The sequence below is a fragment of the Notechis scutatus genome, chromosome 1 (genome assembly GCF_049901735.1).
Source record: "Notechis scutatus isolate UNSWTSFEM ecotype Mainland chromosome 1, rNotScu1.2, whole genome shotgun sequence".
Classification (NCBI taxonomy): Eukaryota; Metazoa; Chordata; class Lepidosauria; order Squamata; family Elapidae; genus Notechis; species Notechis scutatus.
The window spans coordinates 95438203-95458681 of record NC_142009.1 but is presented as its reverse complement, the minus strand read 5'-3'; the positions used below and the strand labels follow the sequence as shown (position 1 = coordinate 95458681).

Below are 20479 nucleotides of genomic sequence, written 5' to 3'. Positions count from 1 at the left end.
TTTTTCTCTCAGTCCCCTGTTCAGAACCATAATATAAGAACAGATAGAAACTGGAATTCAGCAGTGTTAAACACTAATGTCATTTATATCTGACATCAGTCAGAATTCAAAACCAAATTTGCATATGCAATATGACATTTATCTATAGCACTAGGAAAGATTTGACTTGGTGACTAATTTACTCTAATCAGTAGCTTCTTCTAGGCTAATTAGAAAATGAAAAAATCAGGAGTTTTTCGTTGATTTTATTCATATCTGACCATTGGAAAATGGCTTTGGACCTTCAGACGATTTGCCAGAAATCATTTTATTTAACCTTCTTTTACAATGAAATGCCTACAGCCGCTGCAACTTCCAGTGTCTTATTCAAGTGAAATATACGTGCCTATGTGTATTCCTATGAAACTCGCTAGACACGATGTCAAGTCAGCAGGCAAGCATCAGAAGCAGTACAAATGGAGATAGAAAGAAAGGACAGGGAGGGAGGGAGGAAGCTGCTGAAAACATCTATAATACAAAGGGCCCTCTCACCTCCAATATCCTCTTGGGTGGTCAAAGTTTGAAGTTGCTGATTACATCATGTGAAAAAAATGAAGGCACCAAAATGATCATATAAGCTTCCATGACAGGATGGGCAACATCGACCAGAAAATCAATTTTACGTTAAGAGATCTACACTTTTTTGAGATAGGCTATAATAATAGAGACTTGCAAGTTTTCAATATATTGTACATCCCCTCTCCTCCTTATACTCCAGTGAATCAGGGAACCATTGCTTCTGAATATTATTTTCCTCCCCAGGACTTTTCAAGCATTCTTCATCCCTCTGCCTAGGCAACAGGTTTTGCATATTTCTGTCCAGGCCATCTCCCTTTTTCTCCATGGACTAAAATTTGGGTCTTCTCACTCTGTTACAGTGTCTTAACCACCACATTTTGAAATACATATAGTCATATTTTCACTGAACAAGGACTGGTTGAAGGATATCAGTATAACATTTATTTCCTTCCTTCCTTCCTTCCTTCCTTCCTTCCTATGAAAAAGAGAAGTGGTAAAAATCAGACATTTGATTGTAGAATCCTATCCTATTGTCCAAATAGGATAGGGTTACGCAAAGTACACAGCTGAACTCATGCCTGCAATAGATTCTAAAGTAAAATTCCTGATAATTAGTTCATTTTGCATGACCCTACTGAGACACCCATATGATAAAATGAGCCTTTAAAACCTGTTCCAATCTTCCAAATAGCTCTGACTGCATCTAATCAATCAGATTTTAAAAATAAATTGTAATTTAATCTGAAACCAGCTAGACAGATTCTGGGCTTGAAACACTCTTTAGAACATAAATTAAAAGAATTACAGCTTTTATTTAACCCAAAGACAAGATAAAGTTTTGCAAAGACCTTAGTTTCCCATTTTTTATTTAAATGCTGTTTCCATACATTCATTAAGTTCGTTTATAATTGCATGTACAGGTTTTTATAAACCTTGCACTGGGATAGATAGGTGGGTGAATTGACAGATCCAGCTTGGATCCTAAACTCTTTTTTAAATCCAATTTGGCTTCACTCCTCTTAAATCGTTTTTATTATTGGCATCTGCTTCAATCTCAATTAATTTTCTATATCTTTTGTTAACTCTTTCTTCTCAACTGATGCTTTTCCAGTAGTTTAAATCCTAGCGTTATAATCCTAGTGCTATAAATAGATACATAATCCACAGATAATTTCATTCATGTATTTCAATATTATATATGCATACACTTTGAATAAGTGTTATCGTTTGAGTTAAAATGATGCATTAATTTGTGAGAAAATATCTTCAGAAATTATACTATGGTTTTGGAATTCTTAATTACATATTTAATTCATTCATTATTCGACTTAGAGATCCCTCAACCCCAAAATATTCTGGGAAGTTCACACCATAAAAACAAAATAACAAATATACATGAAAGTAAAACATAAAACAGTAAACAAGGTGGGGAATTAATTAGCAATAACAACTATTAAATATCATACACATAGCAAGAATTCCAACCACCCTAGTCCATTAATTTATTTATGTAATGCCTTGAAGAAGAATGTCCATTATGGCCGTGAAAGTTCAGATTAATGTTAATCATGGGTAGGTGATAAGGGACCTTTCCAAGTAGTTGCTAGGAGCCAATGCTAACGCAGAAGAAATAAAACAAAAACAATAATAAAACCAACATCTGCCTATCTTAGGACCTTGGAAAGGACTCTCTATGTGGATAGAAATACCAAATTCAGTCTAAACATCTGTCTGATGCGTGACCAACAGGAACAACTATATTTAACCTTTTCTCTTTAAAAACCCAACAGAGTAGATTGGTATAACATTAAAAAACGTCCTTTTCTGAACGAGCTTCTCTTGTTCACTTTTTCTTTTTAAAAAGTTCTTTTCAATGTGAGTTGATTAGATTGTAAGCCAAGTTTGCCATATTCACAGTGAATTTGGAAGTTTTTCAGATTTCATGCCATGACTGAAAGACAAGTTTCTATTCTCCAGATGTTCATATATTAATATTTTTAATATTCATAATTCCTCATGAAAAGTACCAGGTGCTTATATGTCTCAAATTGCTAAATATCTGGAAGTAAAATGATATTGATGAAATGAGACATAAAAGATAATTAGGTGCTTTTGAAAAAGACAACTTCCTGTGAGAACAATTCTCTTTCAGCAATTCAGCAATTACAACGAAGTGTTCTTCAAACTGCTATGTTTATGTGCTTATATTGCTAACTTGTGATAATTATGATTCTACAAAATCAAAATTAAAAGGCTATCTAAAAAAAGAAAACTAAGACTCGTCCTAATATCCCTAAAGCATCCTCTTGCTGACTGATTTTAAGGTAGCTGTTCTCATTTTTTAAACAAAAATATCTTTAGTTATTTGATGAATCAAAAACTTCTCATACATGTATATATTTTTACCCAAGAGTTGCAGTGAAACTCTTATATTTCTTTATAATTACTATTTATCTACATCAATCATCTGTATCAGTAAGCAATTTGTTCATAAAGGTTGTAAGTGAATGGATGGCCCTAGAAATTTATACAGGGAGCCCTCGAGTTACAACAGTTCTGTAAGCTTTCTATATCTGTAAGCCAGGGGTCTCCAAACTTGGCAACTTTAAGATTTGTGGACTTCAACTCCCAGAATTCCTCAGCTAGTCATGCTGTCTGAGCAATTCTGGGAGCTGAAATCTCACAAGTCTTAAAATTGCCAAGTTGGGCGAGTCCTGCTGTAAGCTTTCTCCCATTCAATACGATGAGAGATGAACCAGCTCTTTAAGGTCCTCAGGAATGCCAGCAGAGTGGAAGCCACCTGGATCTCAGGGACAACCTCATTCCAGAAGGCAGGTGCTGTGACACAGAAGGCATGTTTTCTCTGTCCATGTCAATCATTTTTGTCTCAATAACTTCTACTTCTGTTGAAAATTAGGCATATGTGGGAGCAAACCTCAAAAGGCAAGCTATGGACAAATACCGGTTTTTGTTACAAATTGTAATAGAGTCTATTAATAAAAGATTCAATACTTAGCCAGCGTACTTTCTCTTTCCAGAAATCTGACGCTGTTAGAGTCACTACTTTCACAGGATGCATGGGGGAAACCTATTTAGACAGCAAACCAATAGGGCTATGGAATTTCAGAGACATTGAAGGAGAGTGTAAAGGCTGTGCTGTCAGGTAAGGTTTTTTTCCCCCCTTAATATTATTTATTGTAATTATTTTAAAAAACATGTTCATGTTTTTAAGCCTAAATGATCCACTTAAATTATTGATTATATTCTATTTTTTGTCAAAGATTATAGTATAATTTTGACCATTATCACCATGAAAATGAATAATTAGGTCATTTATAACTTCTCTGAATTATATCTAATAGAAGAGGGCAATGTGACTGGAATTTAAGGAATTTAAAGTCCTTTCTTTCTTTCTTTCTTTCTTTCTTTCTTTCTTTCTTTCTTTCTTTCTTTCTTTCTTTCTTTCTTTCTTTCTTTCTTTCTTTCTTTCTTGTAGCTAAAGATCTCACAACTTTTCCCCCCCTAAATCTATTATTAGTACTTCTTTTTATATAGAAATAACACTTTGAAAGGCCTTATTTGGTTTCTTTAGCATAAGGATCAGCCTTTTGAAAGCCCAATCATTATTACAACTACTCTGAAAAAAGAAAATTGTATTGCATAGCTCACAATATTCACCATCCCCTCCCCAATACACATACCCGGTAAATGAATGACTGAAAATATATAGGAACTAAATATTTATATGCATTCAAAGTTAATCTTTACATGTCTAAGGGCATTTCTTCAATTATATGCATAATAGATACTGCAGAAACAGTATCAATACATGATGGATGATATTTGAATGGTGGTATCTGCATCATTACATCATGCAAATTATGCAGGTACCTAATGACAGCATGACAGATCTTGCAAATATATGTCATTTGTGTGATATTATAACATATATGTCCACATTTATCATCTTGTGGACGTCAGTATATGGATGCAAATGTAACAAATATAATACGTATATGAGCAAAGACTCATATCATATATGAGCTGTGTGAAATTTTGATTCAGAGCTTTGTATTTCTACTTCATTTAGCTATCTGATTCCCTGAATGCATGAAATTAAATTGTATTTCTTCAAATCAATAAATTGATAGGTTTTGGTTCATGCACCTGATATAGTACATCAGATCAAATACATTTGATTTGATGACTGAATAAAATTACTTGATAAAATGATTCAGGGGACTTGCATGCACCTGTTATGAGATTGTTATATTACATCAATGTTGATTCAAATAATCTATATCAATCAATTTGAATGAATGATTCAGATAGACTCATCTTTTTCTCAATAATTCTAACTGAAATGATGATTTTAATCAGCTGTTAGATGATTTACAAACTTCTGATATCTAACAGTTTCAAATTTGATTATTTTGTGTTTCTTCATATCACAGCCCCCAGGTGGCAGATGGTGAGGGAACTGTTCAGTTTGATGGAGAAGGTTATGCTACCGTTAGTCGTCCCATAAGATGGAACCCCAATATCTCCATGGTCATGTTCAAATTCAAGACATTTTCTTCTACTGCTCTCCTGATGTATCTTGCTACTCTAGACTTGGTAAAACTATGCTTCTTAGACTTGTGTCATTAATATTATGGCATCTGTAAGTTCCCGTAAAGAGAAATGAAATATATGCCAGTTCCCCTGTAGATGAATTTTACAGTGAGTTTCACTGTGAGTTTTATGACTGTTTATAGATAAAGTAAGATCATGTATGAGGACTTAATACAGCTGCCTGTATAATATTAACACTATAATACAGATCATTAATATTATTGTTCTTATTATTACTAGTGGAACATTTTAAGTTGCATTGCCAAATAATATAATGTAATATATACAGTAGCTGTCAGCACTTCCTTATCAGTTATAGATGGGCATTATGTAATATAAACATTCACTGGAATTTATCTACTTATTTTAACAATGACTTTGGTGTTGTTAGGAAAGATAGGGGTTTTATTTTCTTTTAACAGCAAATGCTACATGAGAAACTCAGTTTCAGGTCAGATTCATAGATTTCAATATATCCCTGCACCCTTAATATTCAAACTGTGGCACACATTTCTATCAGTGGAATGATTGGCACTTTTTCTTCTTTTTTCAGTGAGGGCTGTCTTTCCCAGAAGCAATGCATCTGGGTGGAGATATGTTAGGGATTGGTTAACCAAAGTGAAAACTGGATCTAGTTGCTCATGTTTTTATTTTTCCCTGTTACTCCTTTGCTTTTCTGATACCCCCTTCTCCAAATAGCAAACTGACTAGTAGATTTTAGCAAGATTTAAATTCGTAGCTTGAAGAAGACTAAATTAAATTGTGAGTTGCATATGACATTTATTATGCTGGTTTTCAATTTGCAAAGATGTTTAGTGTATATGAACTTTGCATAGAATGAGGTGACTTGTAAATATTGATCCCTCCAACCAATTTATTTTCTCTTTGCTTCAAAAGCTTGAAATCTTATATATTAAAACATATATATTCCTGCATTTTAGGTTATGAAATGTAAAAATATTTAATTGACAGATAACTAAAATCAAGCTTCTTTTAAGTAGGAATTGGTACATTATATACTTGTAATTCTTTTTTTAGCTTTATAGACAAATACTACAGTTGTACAGCTAAATTTCTTCTGGAATCTCTTTCAAGAAGATATTGGACTGTCCTTTGTCAGAAATGGTGTAGAGTCTCTCGCTTGGGCAGGGGGTAGGACTAGATGACCTATAAGGTCCCTTCCAACTCTGATTATCTGTTATCTGAAGCTGAGGGGTTCCAGAGTTGACCCTACTTAACTTCTAAAGTAACCAAGGTCATCTGCATGCTCCCACCTAACAAGGCACTGAACACTGCCATCTGATTTTGTTCATCATTCATTAACATATTTCCTTGAAATGAACCTCATACTTTCATATACAGTAATATTGGAGTGTAAATATGTGATTGAAATACAATAATTCGTTTTTACATTACCGCCTTTCCTTACTTGGAACTATAAAATGTGCCTTTCTTTGTCTTGTGTAGTGCACGTGCTCACAGATTATCTTTTTCCAATAAAAACAGTAATTTGATGTCTTGTACAAAGAGGTATTTATCTTTCAGATTGGAAGAAATTGTTCCTACTGTTTGCACAATGGGTTCCTTAAATGAATCTAAATGACAATTTCTTTTTTGAACCATATAAATTTTTTAAAAAGGGGAGATTGGGGGCAAGCAAATCTTGCATAAATGGTTGGGGACTGGAGATAATGGAAGGAACAGTCACTTCATCTAAGATTGATAGATAAAAAGTGGGATTTACAGTTATCATGCAATTGCTAAATCAACATTTGTAATTTTTGCTTCTCACTAACAGAAGGATTTCATGAGCATAGAACTGAGTGATGGGCATATTAAAGTCAGCTATGATCTAGGCTCAGGAACAGCTTCAGTTGTCGGTAACTGGAGCCACAATGATGGGAAATGGAAATCATTCACCTTGTCAAGAATTCTGAAACAAGGTGAGTTCTTGCAGGGACAAGAGAAACATCCTGATTATCTTATCCAACACGGCTAACCACCTAATCACAGAGAAGATGGTGTATAAAATTGCAGGTTTAGAAAGTTGTAGAAGAAAATGATTTAGCAACTTCTTTTGCCTTCAATTATAGATGGCACAGGTTAGTTGTGACTGATTGCAGTGTCAGATGGGTCCCTTATGATTTTGTTTTGAATGAGGTAGCTTAATTTTTTGGCATAATTCTACCTCACAGCTACCTAAATTACACTCAGAAATGTATTGCAAGGGGGAAATGTATTTTTCATGCAGTGCCCCAATGTTTTTTCAAATTTCATAAAACAAATCTACGCTATTTCTTTTGAATGGAAGTCAGTTTTATATTTCTTTCATATTTTGCATTTCTTAAAATGACTTTAAAAAGCACTGAGTTAAATGTTGCTGGTGTTATCTCTCTGCTTATTAATGCAAACTAGTTTCATTTTGCTAAGTGCCATCAACTCTTGTATTGCTGGAAGTAAAGGCTTCCTTTCGATAGAAAGGATATCTTAAATGTATAGTGTCACTATACTTGCTATTGAATTCCACCTAATATTTCAGAGAAAATGTGGAATTCAAGCAAAGTGAACAGAATTTCCATATGGTGAATGAGTGTTTTCAGAAGACTTTCACATGCTGCTAACAGAAGAAAAATGTGATTCTTTTCCATCTTTTAATATTGTTTGCTAAGACCTGGAATCAGGGAGAATGTTTTTTAACAAATTAAAACCTTCCTATATTTATCTCTATATTAAGACTGAATTTTATAAAACCATAGAACAATTCCAATTAATCACATTTATTCTGAGAAATTAAGCCAAGCTAATTGTTTTCTGAAGCATATATTTATGTTCATATGTCTTCACTGATCTGCACTAACTTTATATATATCATGTTTCTTCAAATAAATGTCTCAATACATTTTTTTTTCATGATGTTGGGCTACAGGAAGGTGATGCAGTCAAATAGCAGGAATTTCCCCTGTATTATTCATCTAGGGGACATCCAAGATCCCTTCCAACTATATAATTCTATGATTTTTGCATTTCTCATACCCCCCCGCCCCCAATCTTTTGCAACTCAAATCCTCAAATTGCTAAAGCAGCTTTCAAGGGACAGAAGGAGAGAGAAATAAAATTCCATCCATCAGTTCAAATAGCAGATCATTGCCATTATTTAAATCTAAATAGATTTACCACCCACCCCGTTCTACCTAGAAATGGCAAATCATGTGACATTAAAAATGTATTAAAATAATATTTAGAAGAACACCATATCAGGAATAGGGTGGTATGGAGGCATTCAATTGCAAATCCCCTGCTATTAAATGGAGTTGGATGGTCTATAGAGAGTGAGCACTTATTTCTAAGAAAACAGCAGTGGGTGGAATGTGTAGAAATGCCATATGTACATGCAAGGCCTCCACTCATCATAATCCTGATCATTTTGGAACAGGATTTTTTGCATGTTTTATTTGTAATTGAAGTTAACATATCATTAAACACAATGGAATTCTAAGGATGAAATAAAATTGTTATGAATTGTATATTTAATTATTAAAAATAAACTTCAGGCACTGCCTTCTTCTTTTCTCATATATTTTTATTTCCCTGCATGTTTGCTTTTATTTTTGCAAAGTGTTCTACTTTAATATTGTCTTTTTTGGGGGAGATTATATTGTATCTCGGTATGAATTTGTAAGGATGCACTTCCATTCCCAGCTGGCTTCTAACAAATAAAATCAGTGGAAGAAGCTGGATTCACTTAATGACCATGTTATTTGCTTAACAACTGCAATGATTTGCTTAACTTTGGCAAAAAAAGTCATAAAATCACAGGCCCAACAACCACTTTATTTAGCAGCAGAAGTTATTATTTCAATCCTAGTCACAGGTCAGGGATTATCTGTATTTTGAAAATGCAGTTAAATGGTACAAATCACACGTACCATTTGGATAAAGAAAGGAGAGATATTTGAAATATTTCCAGCTACACACCCACACATTAACATTTTTCTTTGTGTTACCCCAGCTAATATATCAATTGTAGACATAGATTCTAACAACGAAGAAATCATACCTGCAGTTTCTCCAGGAAAGCATTTTGGCCTCAATCTGAAAGCTGATGAGCCCATTTATTTTGGTGGATTGCCATCGCTGAGAAGAAACCTAAGGTAAAGTGATTTAAAATACAGTTGACTATAAAGATTCAATAGCAAAAAATTTGCATTGAACAAGACTTTATTTCCCAGTATGTTAGAGAAATCTACAAAACGATAAGATATGGTCTCCCTAGCTGTAGTTCAATTCCTGGTAACTACATAGAAGGATCCATCTGTACAGTTTTCAGATCAGTACAGGAGTGATTTGCTATTGCCTTCTGCACGCTTAAAATTAGGGAATCATAGGCTCCTTTTATTCATAAAGGATCAGGCTTTTCAGCAGGGAGGCTGATAGTTTTTGAGAGGCCTATAAAGACATTCATGTAGATCAGAGGTCTCCAACCTTGGCAACTTTAAGCCTGATGGACTTTAAGCTGGCTAGGGAATTGTGGGAGTTGAAGTCCGCCAGGCTTAACGTTGCCAAGATTGGAGACCCCTTTTGCCCCTTCCTTTTTCTTGTTAATGCCATCATTCATGCTAACTTTTGCATCTTTCAAATAAAACAAACAACAGGAATAATAGTCTACTTAAGTCTGTAAAAGTGTGTTTTTCTGTTGATTTTTTGTAACTGCCTAATAGCTACATAATTGATATTCTGCTGAATATATCCCAGTGATGAATCAAAAGTCCATTTTAAGTTTTCTATAATCCACAATGGCTTATGTAATACAGAAAATAATATCTCAAACACGTCTTTTTATTTATTTATATACCCATACGCAAACATAATACACACACATACATACATACACATATATACATGCACATACACATACCACATAACAACCAATACTTGTTTTTGAGGTTATTAACATGGTAGAGAATAAGCTTTACCAGTGTGACCTGATTTGACCTTCATTGTTTTAAAGATAATGAGAGTACATTGCATAGGCCTATAAAGTTCCTCTTTGTAGTCTTTGGTTGACACTTTGCATTGCATGTATACCTTAGATTGGCCCCATATTTTGTTTAAATATTGAACAAGCATGCAGGTTCCTAAATTGTTGGTTCCCTCTCCAGCCTGCCTACCCGCCCACACAGTGAGGACTTTAGAGAAAGATGGAATTTCCAGGCTCATCTTTCAGTAGTGGCATCTATTCATTTATTTTGCTTCCTTATGTTGCTAAAATATTGAGCCTTACAATAGACCTTTAATAAATAAGAACATGCCCCTAGAATCAGTGCTGACAAAAAAGGCATCTGTGTGTATAAAGAAACTGTCATATTCCTGTTCTTTCTCAACCTGACTCATTTTGAACCATATTTTTTTCCTGGGAATCATGCATCAAAAAGTTGAGAAAGAACATACTATATAACTTGACCGTATTTTGATAATGCCTGTAACAGATTTACATCAGAATTCAATACCTGAAATTCCTGCCTAGTTGTAAATTATTTGTATAAAACACATTTTGTAGGCTTTCAGTTCTGATTCTGTAGGAAGATGTATAGGTATTCGAATTTATTAGATATTTAAACTGTTAATAAATAAACTATGGAACCTTTCTGGATGTTTCTTTTAGAAAAATAAATGAAATAAAGGTTCAAATACTGTAGAATCCAGATATTTTAGTTATAGCCACTTTACCTTTATAAATTAATCCTGTCACAGAGAATGCAAAACACTGTTATAAAGTATTATATTCATTGCTTCTAATGGCCAAGTAGCTAGCTCTTAGTTCCACAGAAAATGAACAAAGATTTCCCCATTTTCAAAAAAACAAGAAAATAAGTGTTAACCGGCTTAATACACACCTTTATGAAACAAAAACAGAAAGTCTCTGAAAGGGAAAACAATGAACTGAAAATCCCAGATCTTCCCCTTTCACCAGCTTCCTGTCAAATGCAGCCCCTGACTTCTGCAATATACAATAATAATTTTTGAAATGTGACTTTTGTCCCCCAAAATTTTGCCTGGCTCTGCAGATCTTGGAATGAAGTGTCTCCATGGCTTTCCAAGATGCCAGCTGATAAAATAGCCCATTAGTTTCATCTGTTCCTTTAAGAGAATCTAACTGTAAGAGATGACTAAAGGTCTTTTATTTGGCTTTCTATTCAGTGTGGTTCTTACATCTCCCCTTAGTCTTATCTTCTCAGCCACAGAACTGAATCTCTCCTGCTCCATTAGTTAAAATGGCATAGGAATCAAAGGGATGTGAGGGGTCCTTGCTTTCTTGCAGACGTTTCATTACGCTAACTAGGTAACATCATCAGTGCTAGTAGTACCTGACTAAAATGATGATGTTACCCCTCATTTCAACCCTGAGCTACAGATATTCTCCTTTATCGGTTAAAGGGATGTGTTAGGGGAAAGGCAGCACAGCTGTTGACTTTATTCTCCAACCTCACACACCAATCACACGCTCCAGTAGCTCTCAACTTGTGGTTCATACCCCTGGAGAGCCACAATGTTGTCACATGGAGACCATGAAGTCTTGAAGAAATGTTATTATTTAAATCTTGAGTTAAATCTTGGGGTTCCATGGCCATGGTCCATAGCCAAAAAAGTATTTAAAAGGGATCCGTGTTGAAGAAAACCACTGACAGTAGCTTAACTCTACATTAATCTTAGCGGTGAAGTCGTGCCAGTATTTTGGCCAGAAAATTCCTGCGCTCAATCTCTCTTGCACTCTCACCATCACCACAAATGAACTATTCCTGATAGTGAAAACAATATAAATGAAAACAATGGAAGAAATATACAAGCTAAATAACAATAAAACAACACCAAAAAAGAAAATATGATTACAATGCTCCCCAGAATACATTTTTCTGAATGAAACTGGGGAAGTGGGGCGGATGGCCATTCTGAACTCAGCTGAAAAACTATTCTAGAGATTGGTGCTATCTCTAAGAAACAGCAGTTTCTGGACTCAGCTCCCTTTAGCTCTCCAAAATAAAATACTAGAAACAATCTCTCCCTTGGCCAATTTTGGTTGGAGCAAGGGGTCTGTCCATACCCTGATGCCAAGCAATAATGGTCAATAAATGGCACTTTTAATTGAACCTGCAAACTCATTGATAGCGAGGGCAGGTTTCTGACCACAAGTGTTCTCAAAGACAAATGCTAGTTAACATGTGGTCTACTGAATTCTGAAAGTAGTATTGAAGTGAGCTTTAAATACAATTTTAAGTAAAACACATTGCAACCTACCTGAATGGTAATATGGGTATGAATCACTGTAGCAAAATCCTCAGAGCTGGTGGCGCAGTGGTTAGAATGCAGTACTGCAGGCTACTTCTGCTGCCAGCAGTTTGGCAGTTCGAATCTCACCAGGCTCAAGGTTGACTCAGCCTTCGACCCTTCCGAGGTGGGTTAAATGACTTATATATTGCTTCATAGTTTGTTGGGGGCAATAGGCTGACTCTGTAAACCCCTTAGAGAGGGCTGTAAAGCACTATGAAGCGATATATAAGTCTAAGGGCTGTTCCTATTGCTATTCCAGCTGAAGCTGCAAAAATAGTATCAGAAGCTGCAACTCTAAAAAGAGCCCCGATATTTACCATGCTTATATCAAGTTGAGGAAAAAAAAACAGCTTAGCTAAGTCCTGCCTGAACTTTTGCTTTGCCTGGGCATGTAATTCCCTACTCAAAAAACAATGACACATGGGAAGTTATTTAAAAGAAATGTCTCGACTCCCTAAGACTATATTTGAATCTATCTAAAAAGCTGTATTGTTACCCACCAAAATGTCAAAAATAATAACAAAACTGTTTTTTTTTCTTCTCCCTTTTTTTATTTTTCTTCTGTTTTTTTAATCTAGTATGAAATCAAGGTAAAAGACATAACATTTAAATCAATGCTTGCATGCTGTAAGCTTTGCATGGGTTAAGTGCCGCTTGCAGCCAGTGGCAAAGCAAAAGCAATTTGTGTATGTCTTTATTCCAGCTGCTGCTCTGGGGCTTGCTCAGCCGGCAACCGTTCCTGCTGCAGCATATCAAGCGACGCCCCCCCTCAAGTGCTTAACGGAGACCTGCCCCATGCTGAGCGCAATCGCAGCAACAGACACTTAGCTATCATCTTCACACAGCGGTTTACGTCTCGCTGTGCTGAATTTCTTTTGTTTGTTTGTTTCTTTCTTTGTTTTGTTTTCATTTGGTTTTTTTTTCCTCCCCTTATTCCCTTTAAATTAATTAGATCAGGATCCTAAGGAAAGGAAAAAAAGTGTAGCTATTATGAGTTATAATAATAATACTATCTTTAAAAAGCAGCCCGTGTTGCAACTCAGTGTGGGTTAGATTAATGATCCAACTTAGTTGGAGGAGTGAGGATTTGAAAACATGGATAGATTTATTTATTTTTAAATCACTATCTAACCTGGTCTTTTCAAGCAGATGTATTTGAGAAGGTTGAGACCGCAATTCCCTTGATGTGAGCCTCAGTCCAGTGCTTCTGGAAATCATCAGTCTAGAAGAACTAAAGTCTTATATTTTCAGAAAGTCTAGAGCAGGGGTTGGTAACGTTAAGCCTGGAGGACTTCAACTCCCAGAATTCCTCAGCCAGCTTTGCTGGCTGGGGAATTCTGGGAGTTGAAGTCCTCCAGGCTTAACGTTACCAAGGTTGGACACCCCTGCTCTAGAGGAATGTCTCTTTCAAGAACATCTTTTTCTCTGTGTGGGTTAAGGAAGTGTCCTTTGGGATTGAGCTGGATAAAAATCCAAATAGTCCAGCAATTTGTGTTGAACAGAAGACAAGAGTGTATGCTTGTTGTAAGGCAGATATAACGCTGATCATTCTCATTCCCCTGTTATTTTTCTCTGTGCCTCATGGGTTGCAGAAGACTGCCTTAGTAGCTAAACGTTCTGTATCGCAGTCCTGGTTATAACATTCAGATTTGTTTCCATTGACTCTAGAAGCTAAAGCGTTGTCTATCATGGTGGTCTAGAGGTGGAGCTCTCACCTCACAATCATGAGTCTGTGAGTTCAATCCTAGGTAGAGGCTAATATTTGGAATAGATTCTCCTGCCTGAGCAGGGGGGTTGGACCGGATGACCTCCAAGGTCCCTTCCAATTCTGTTATTTATTCTATGTATAGCATTTTTAATTAACTTCATTTTTTTCATTGCTTCAAAACAAAACCTCAAAATTGTTTCCAAGACTTCCTTTATTCAGATGGCCCCTATACATGTGTATGCCAACATTAGAATTTAAGTTCACCTGATAAGCCTGAGGACAGAGATTTTCTTCTTACCAATGTCTGTAAACTGTGCTCTATTCCTTTAAATAAGTAATTAAGGAATACCATGGCCTCTGCTTAAAAATGAACCATAAAATCAATTTTGGAGTTATTTCAACGTTTCAAATTGGTTCAAGTAGATTTTCTAGATCAATGTGATTTTTGTGAGTCGATTGTGAGTTCCCAATTGGATTTGACAGCTTCATTTAGAACAATGATTCATTGAGGGATTTGATCAAATCACTTCAAATCAAATTTCTGAATCTGGACATCATACAGCTCAAGAAATATTTTGTCTAGGGGGAAGTAAAGTTGTTTATAAAAATGCAATAGATTTTAAGAAGCAGAGAAAAAATCACATGGGAGAATAATGTTTGACACTAAGTTTAAATTAAATTGTATTTATTATTACCAGATCTGTTTCTCTAGCTCTGCTGGTGTCCACAGGGAAACGAGAATAAACAGCATGCAAATTACCCAATTCTTACATTAACTTCAGTTGGTAAAATAGAATAGAATGGAGATAGTTCCTTCTTTTTTAATCTAAACTTCTGGGTATTGCCAATTTTTGAAAGATGGATGCTACGCTTTGCTGAGATGGCTTTAGCGCAATTAAAAAAAAGAAAGCCTACCAACAACAATGAAGCAAAATTTTAAAAAGTGCTGTTTATTGAACATTTAAGTTGTTAAATTAGAGTGTATTGCAATTCTGTACATATATGAATTGTGAATTATTGTGTTTCATATCTAATGCCAGATATTAAATTCTTATTTTCACAAGCATCTTTCACTTGGATGGTAAGTTGGTAAGTGTATAAGTTATCTCAGGATACCTCCGTCTTCTGTAGCCTATCTTCTGTACAAAATTCGATACCAATCTATTCATGAAATAGTTTTCCTGGCTAGTGGAGTGGTAACATGGTAAAGATTGATAAAAAGTCAGAATTAGTTGGTCCTGGGGTGGAGGATCTTTGGATTATTGCAATGTGTTGCTGTTGTTGTTTGCAAGTCTGAAGTTAGATTCTTCTATTCAAGACTTCAAGACACATAGTAGAATGCATTTTAAATTACATTTTTGCCTTGTGAGCAAATATAGCACAAATCAAATGTAAACATTAAAAGTGGCAATATATTTTCAGAATTGCACAATAACGGTGGTCACATGTCAGGCTAGTAAATTGTTAGAATATCTTTAACTGGAAATTCTAGTATTAGACAAATAAACATGGGCATATTTAGATTATGAGAGGCAAAGTATGCTGTATGTACTGTATAACCGAATGAACATAAATGTAACTCTGATCATACTTAACTCTGGTTATTGGTAATCCTCAGGTTATGATAGCAATTGGGACTGTAATTTCCATTGCTAAAGGATCCAATCCTAAAGTGTAATGTCACATGACTGCATCGCTTAGTAGTTTCGTCAGTCCCTGTTGCTATTGTCCATATTGTCTGTATGGTCCTAACAGCTAAGGTCATTAAGTGAAGACGTCATATGATCATATTGTGAGAAGAGGTAGGAGTCCTAAGTTAGCAAGTTGGTAGGCTATGGGCAGGAGGGCAGGGACCAGGGACAGGTACCAGGAAGTGCATTTGGATGCCACTGGCAGGCTGGGGGATTAGGGCGCATGGGTGGTATTGCCATGGGTGAGCATAGCAAGCACAGGCAGAAGCCACAAGTAGACACTAGACAAGTTTGGGAATAGGATAACCCACCACAGCCAACTCACTGCAGCCAACTCCCCATGGCAGACAGTAAATTGTCACTGTGAGACAATTTAACAATTCTATTTAATTATTTAAAATAAATCAAAATTTAAAAAAAATTTGTAATTCACATTTCATTCTGTCCCTCCTTTTGCATCCTTTCTTTAATTATTCTACTACATCTTCGGTATTAGTGTAATTCTTCTCCTGCAGTGAGTTGTCTCGTGGCAAGGTGGCCATGGCAAGTTGGCTGTGGCGAGTTAGCCATGGCAAGTTGGCCATGGCGAATTGTCATAGAACCAGCAAGTGGATAGTAGAAATGCCAGCGGGGGTTGCTGCAAGCAGGAGAGTGGTGAGTGCTGCCACCCCAATGGGAAGGGCCCAGGGCCATGAGTCCCCCATGTAGTACAGGTAATCCTCAATGTATGACCACAATTGAGCACAAAATTTCTGTTGTTAAGTGAGATGTTTGTTAAGTGATCTTTCTTGCTGCAGTTGTTAAGTGAATCGCCGCAGTTGTTAAGTTAGTAAGCCAGTTGTGTAGTGAATCTGGGTTCCCCATTGACTTTGCTTGTCAGAAAGTCATAAAAGATGATCGCAGGACACTGGGACACAGCAGCCATCATAAATATGAACAAAGCATCTCTGTTTTGAACACATGGCCACAGGGATGCTGCAAGAGGTGTAACTGTGAAAAATGGTCATAAGTCACTTTTTTCAGTGCTGCTGTAATTTTGAAAAGTCCCATGGAAATGTCCCTGGCTTGTTGCCTGGTGGGAGGATTTCCTAGGCAGCAGTGATATGTAAGTTGAGGACTATTTGCACACCACTGCTGCCTAGGAAATCTTCCCAAATGGCAACAAACCAGGGATATTTCCATAGTGCCTCCTCCAAATAGAATGGAATGGAATGGAATGGAATGGAATGGAATGGAATAGAATGGAATAGAATAGAATAGAATAGAATAGAATAGAATAGAATAGAATAGAATAGAATAGAATAGAATAGAATAGAATAGAATAGAATAGAATTCTTTATTGGCCAAGTGTGATTGGGCACACAAGGAATTTGTCTTGGTGTAAATACTCTCAGTACACATAAAAGAAAAGATACATTCATCAAGAGTCAAGAATCATAAGGTACAACACTAAATGATAGTCATAGGCTACAATAAGCAATCAAATCATACTAGGAAACAGTCAATATAAATTGTAAGGACACAAGCGACAAAGTTACAGTCATACAGTAACAAGTGGGAGGGGATGGGCGATAAGGAGTAATGAGAATATTAATAGTAATAGTAGTGCAGACTTTGTAAATAGTTGGACAATGTTGAGGGAATTATTCGTTTAGCAGAGTGATGGCGTTCGGGGAAAAACTGTCCTTGTGTCTAGTTGTTCTGGTGTGCAGTGCTCTATAGTGTAATTTTGAGGGTAGGAGTTGAAACAGTTTATGTCCAGGATGTGAGGGGTCTGTAAATATTTTCACAGCCCTCTTTTTGACTTGTGCAGTATACAGGTCCTCGATTAAAGCCAGGTTGGTAGTAATTGTTTTATGGCTGAGATAATTGGTAGTGATTGCAGGCAGCCATTTCCCCAAAGCTTCTCACACACAGCAAGGTGGCCAAGCAGCAAGCTGAAGCATGGGCCTGCATATCATGGTCAATAGACTCCCTTTAACAAATGGCTTGAGGCCAACTAGCATCAGTCAGCACAGGTGAAGGGAGGCAGGTGAAGATGATGAAGGACTCAGTGGGGTGTGTGTGTCATAAATGTGGGCCAGTCACCAACCACCCAAATTTGATCATGTGACCAAGGGATTGCTGTGACAGCTAGAACTTTGAGGACCGGTTGTAAGTTCATTTTTTTCAACACTGTTGTAACTTTGAACAGTCACTGAACAAATGGACATAACCTGAGGACTACTTGGGACTACCTGTATTTTAGTCATTATCATTATTCTGGTTGGGATTTCTCATGTTTGTTTCTTTAGCCCAGTTTGTAGTTTGTTTTAAAAACTAGAAATCCCTAAATCATTATAATCAAGGGATACATTTAATAATAGTGTTCCTTAAATGCTTATATCACATAAGACACTGTACAAGAATTAATTTAATCCTTAGCCATTATATTCTAGAAGAGTAGCAATTCTTTGTAGAAAGAATTTTGTCCATGTGTATTATAGCAGCAATTCATGAGTTCAGTGGCTCGTAAGCCCATGAAATTTTATGTATCATGAATGTGTTGGTCTTTAAGGAAACACCTGATTCTTTGAATTGGACCAGTATGAAAATCATATTAACATGGTTTTATAGAACATTTTTTTACATCCTGGAATGTTTCTTGAAAATAACTCTATTTTTACTTTATATTGACAGACCAGAAGTAAACACAAAGAAATATGCAGGCTGTCTCAAGGATATTGAAATTTCCCGGACACCATATAATCTTTTAAGTAGTCCTGACTATCTTGGCATTACCAGAGGGTGCATATTGCAGGTTAGTTTTTGAACTCTCTGTGTTCTCCTTGAACAGGTTAAAACTAGTAATTTACATTAGCAAACAGCTAAGTTATAACTTGCACGGTACTAATTAAGAAAGGAGAAACTTACCCTGCAATAAATTTTTGTATAAATTTCTCCTTCTCCTTTCACAAGTTACTATATATTTATTGTATTAATTATATGAGAGATTTCCACTACAGCAAATTGTATTATATATGTGGGTTATTTATATTTTACACTACTTGCACTAAGGTACCTAAGACAATATATATATGGACATTTCAAGCAGAGTTACTAAGGACAATTCTTAAATATATTCTACAGTAGTTTATTGGACAAACTAAGCCGAACTCATATAACACTAGTTACTTAAATAAAGTGAAATAAAGCACTTTAATATCTACCAGTGTGAAAAACAGTTAAACCACAAATCAAGCCTTGAATAGTTTATCGATGAGTTGAGCTCAGTTAACAAGCTGAAATGCTAATAATAATAATAATAATCCAGTGACAAGTAAAGGAGCTTGACTTTGAAGGGGGAGGGAGAAAATTAAATCCATGTGTGTATAATTTACAAAAATAGCATAAAAGATTAATAGCATAGAAATCAATTAAATCAATCACATAAACAATTACGTTATAATGCAGATTTCTGTTGAGTTACATTGTTTGCTACCATTGTTTCAGTGGTAAAATTTAAACATAGATTTCCATTGCGTCTATTCCATCAAACCAAAATACTTTCATTACAAGTATTCCTTCATTTTCAACTGTACATTTAATGATGGTTTGAAATTACAATGGTTTCCAAAAAAGTGACTTACCATTCTTTCTCAAGGTTATAATTATTCTATCATCCTTGCAGTCATCTGATTGCAATTTGGGCATTTGGCAATTAGTTCACATTTATGACGGTTGCAGTATTTTATAGTCATTCATTTGATTGCAGTCATGACCTTCCCAGCCAGCTTCCAACAAGCAAAGTCAATTGAGGAAACCAAATTCATTTAATGATCATATGATTCACTTGAAGACCATATGAATTGCTTAACAACCACAATATTCATTTAACCATAATAAAATGTTATTAATATCACGTCCTGTCATGCAATGGTTCACTTAACAATCACATCACTTAGTGATCAAAATTCCCAATTTTGGCCATAAACCAAGGACTACCTGTATATGGCAGCTAGGGACTTGGATATCTCAAGGACAATCACTTTTCATATTCACCAGCATATAAGACCAACCTCATATACCTCTGTGTTGTTCTGCCATCTAAGGGTTCCTCCACCATTACCTTAGCTCTGTTGGGTTCTTCAAACCATCGCCATATGGCAGTCCATATACAGTTTTTGAATTTTAGCATCCAAAGTTTGGAATTAACTTATTAGGAGTTTTGAGAGGAACCATCTGATATCATACCGTCCTTGAGTCCTCTTCTGTGAGGTAGTTAATAGGACAACTTCTATAATACTGGTTATCAGGGCTGCCACCTAGCCATCCATTTGTGCCTTGAAATTCCTTACTGAAGCTTTCCCCTGTCACATCTTTCACTAGTTCTGCATTTACTTTCCTTCTGAACTCCTGTGGCATACCTGATTCCTGTTCCGAGCAAAGGGGGAGGGAGAGGAGAGTAATTGACAAGCTAAGAAGGGGAACATCAAGGGAATGCCCAACTACTTAATAGTTCTCTGTACTGAGGACTTCAAAGGTATAGCACATTTTTGGCAGCCATCTGCCAATCCTAGATATCCACGACCAAAACTAATAG

At 35.8% G+C, this 20479-nt stretch overlaps 1 protein-coding gene across 9 annotated transcripts in view; it reads left to right on the top strand.

Annotated features, from left to right (window-relative positions):
* The window catches only part of LAMA2 (laminin subunit alpha 2), a 423950-nt gene that overhangs the window by 372000 nt on the left and 31471 nt on the right, over positions 1–20479 (top strand). For 8 of the 9 annotated variants that reach the window (XM_087972045.1, XM_087972041.1, XM_087972015.1 and 5 more), the window contains 5 exons: positions 3597–3721; positions 5013–5175; positions 6971–7115; positions 9182–9323; positions 18577–18697. In XM_087972045.1, the coding sequence (XP_087828171.1) occupies positions 3597–3721; positions 5013–5175; positions 6971–7115; positions 9182–9323; positions 18577–18697 (696 nt within the window). Of the gene's footprint in view, positions 1–3596; positions 3722–5012; positions 5176–6970; positions 7116–9181; positions 9344–18576; positions 18698–20479 lie in introns of those variants that run through there. The other variant, XM_087972051.1, reaches the window with a different exon arrangement.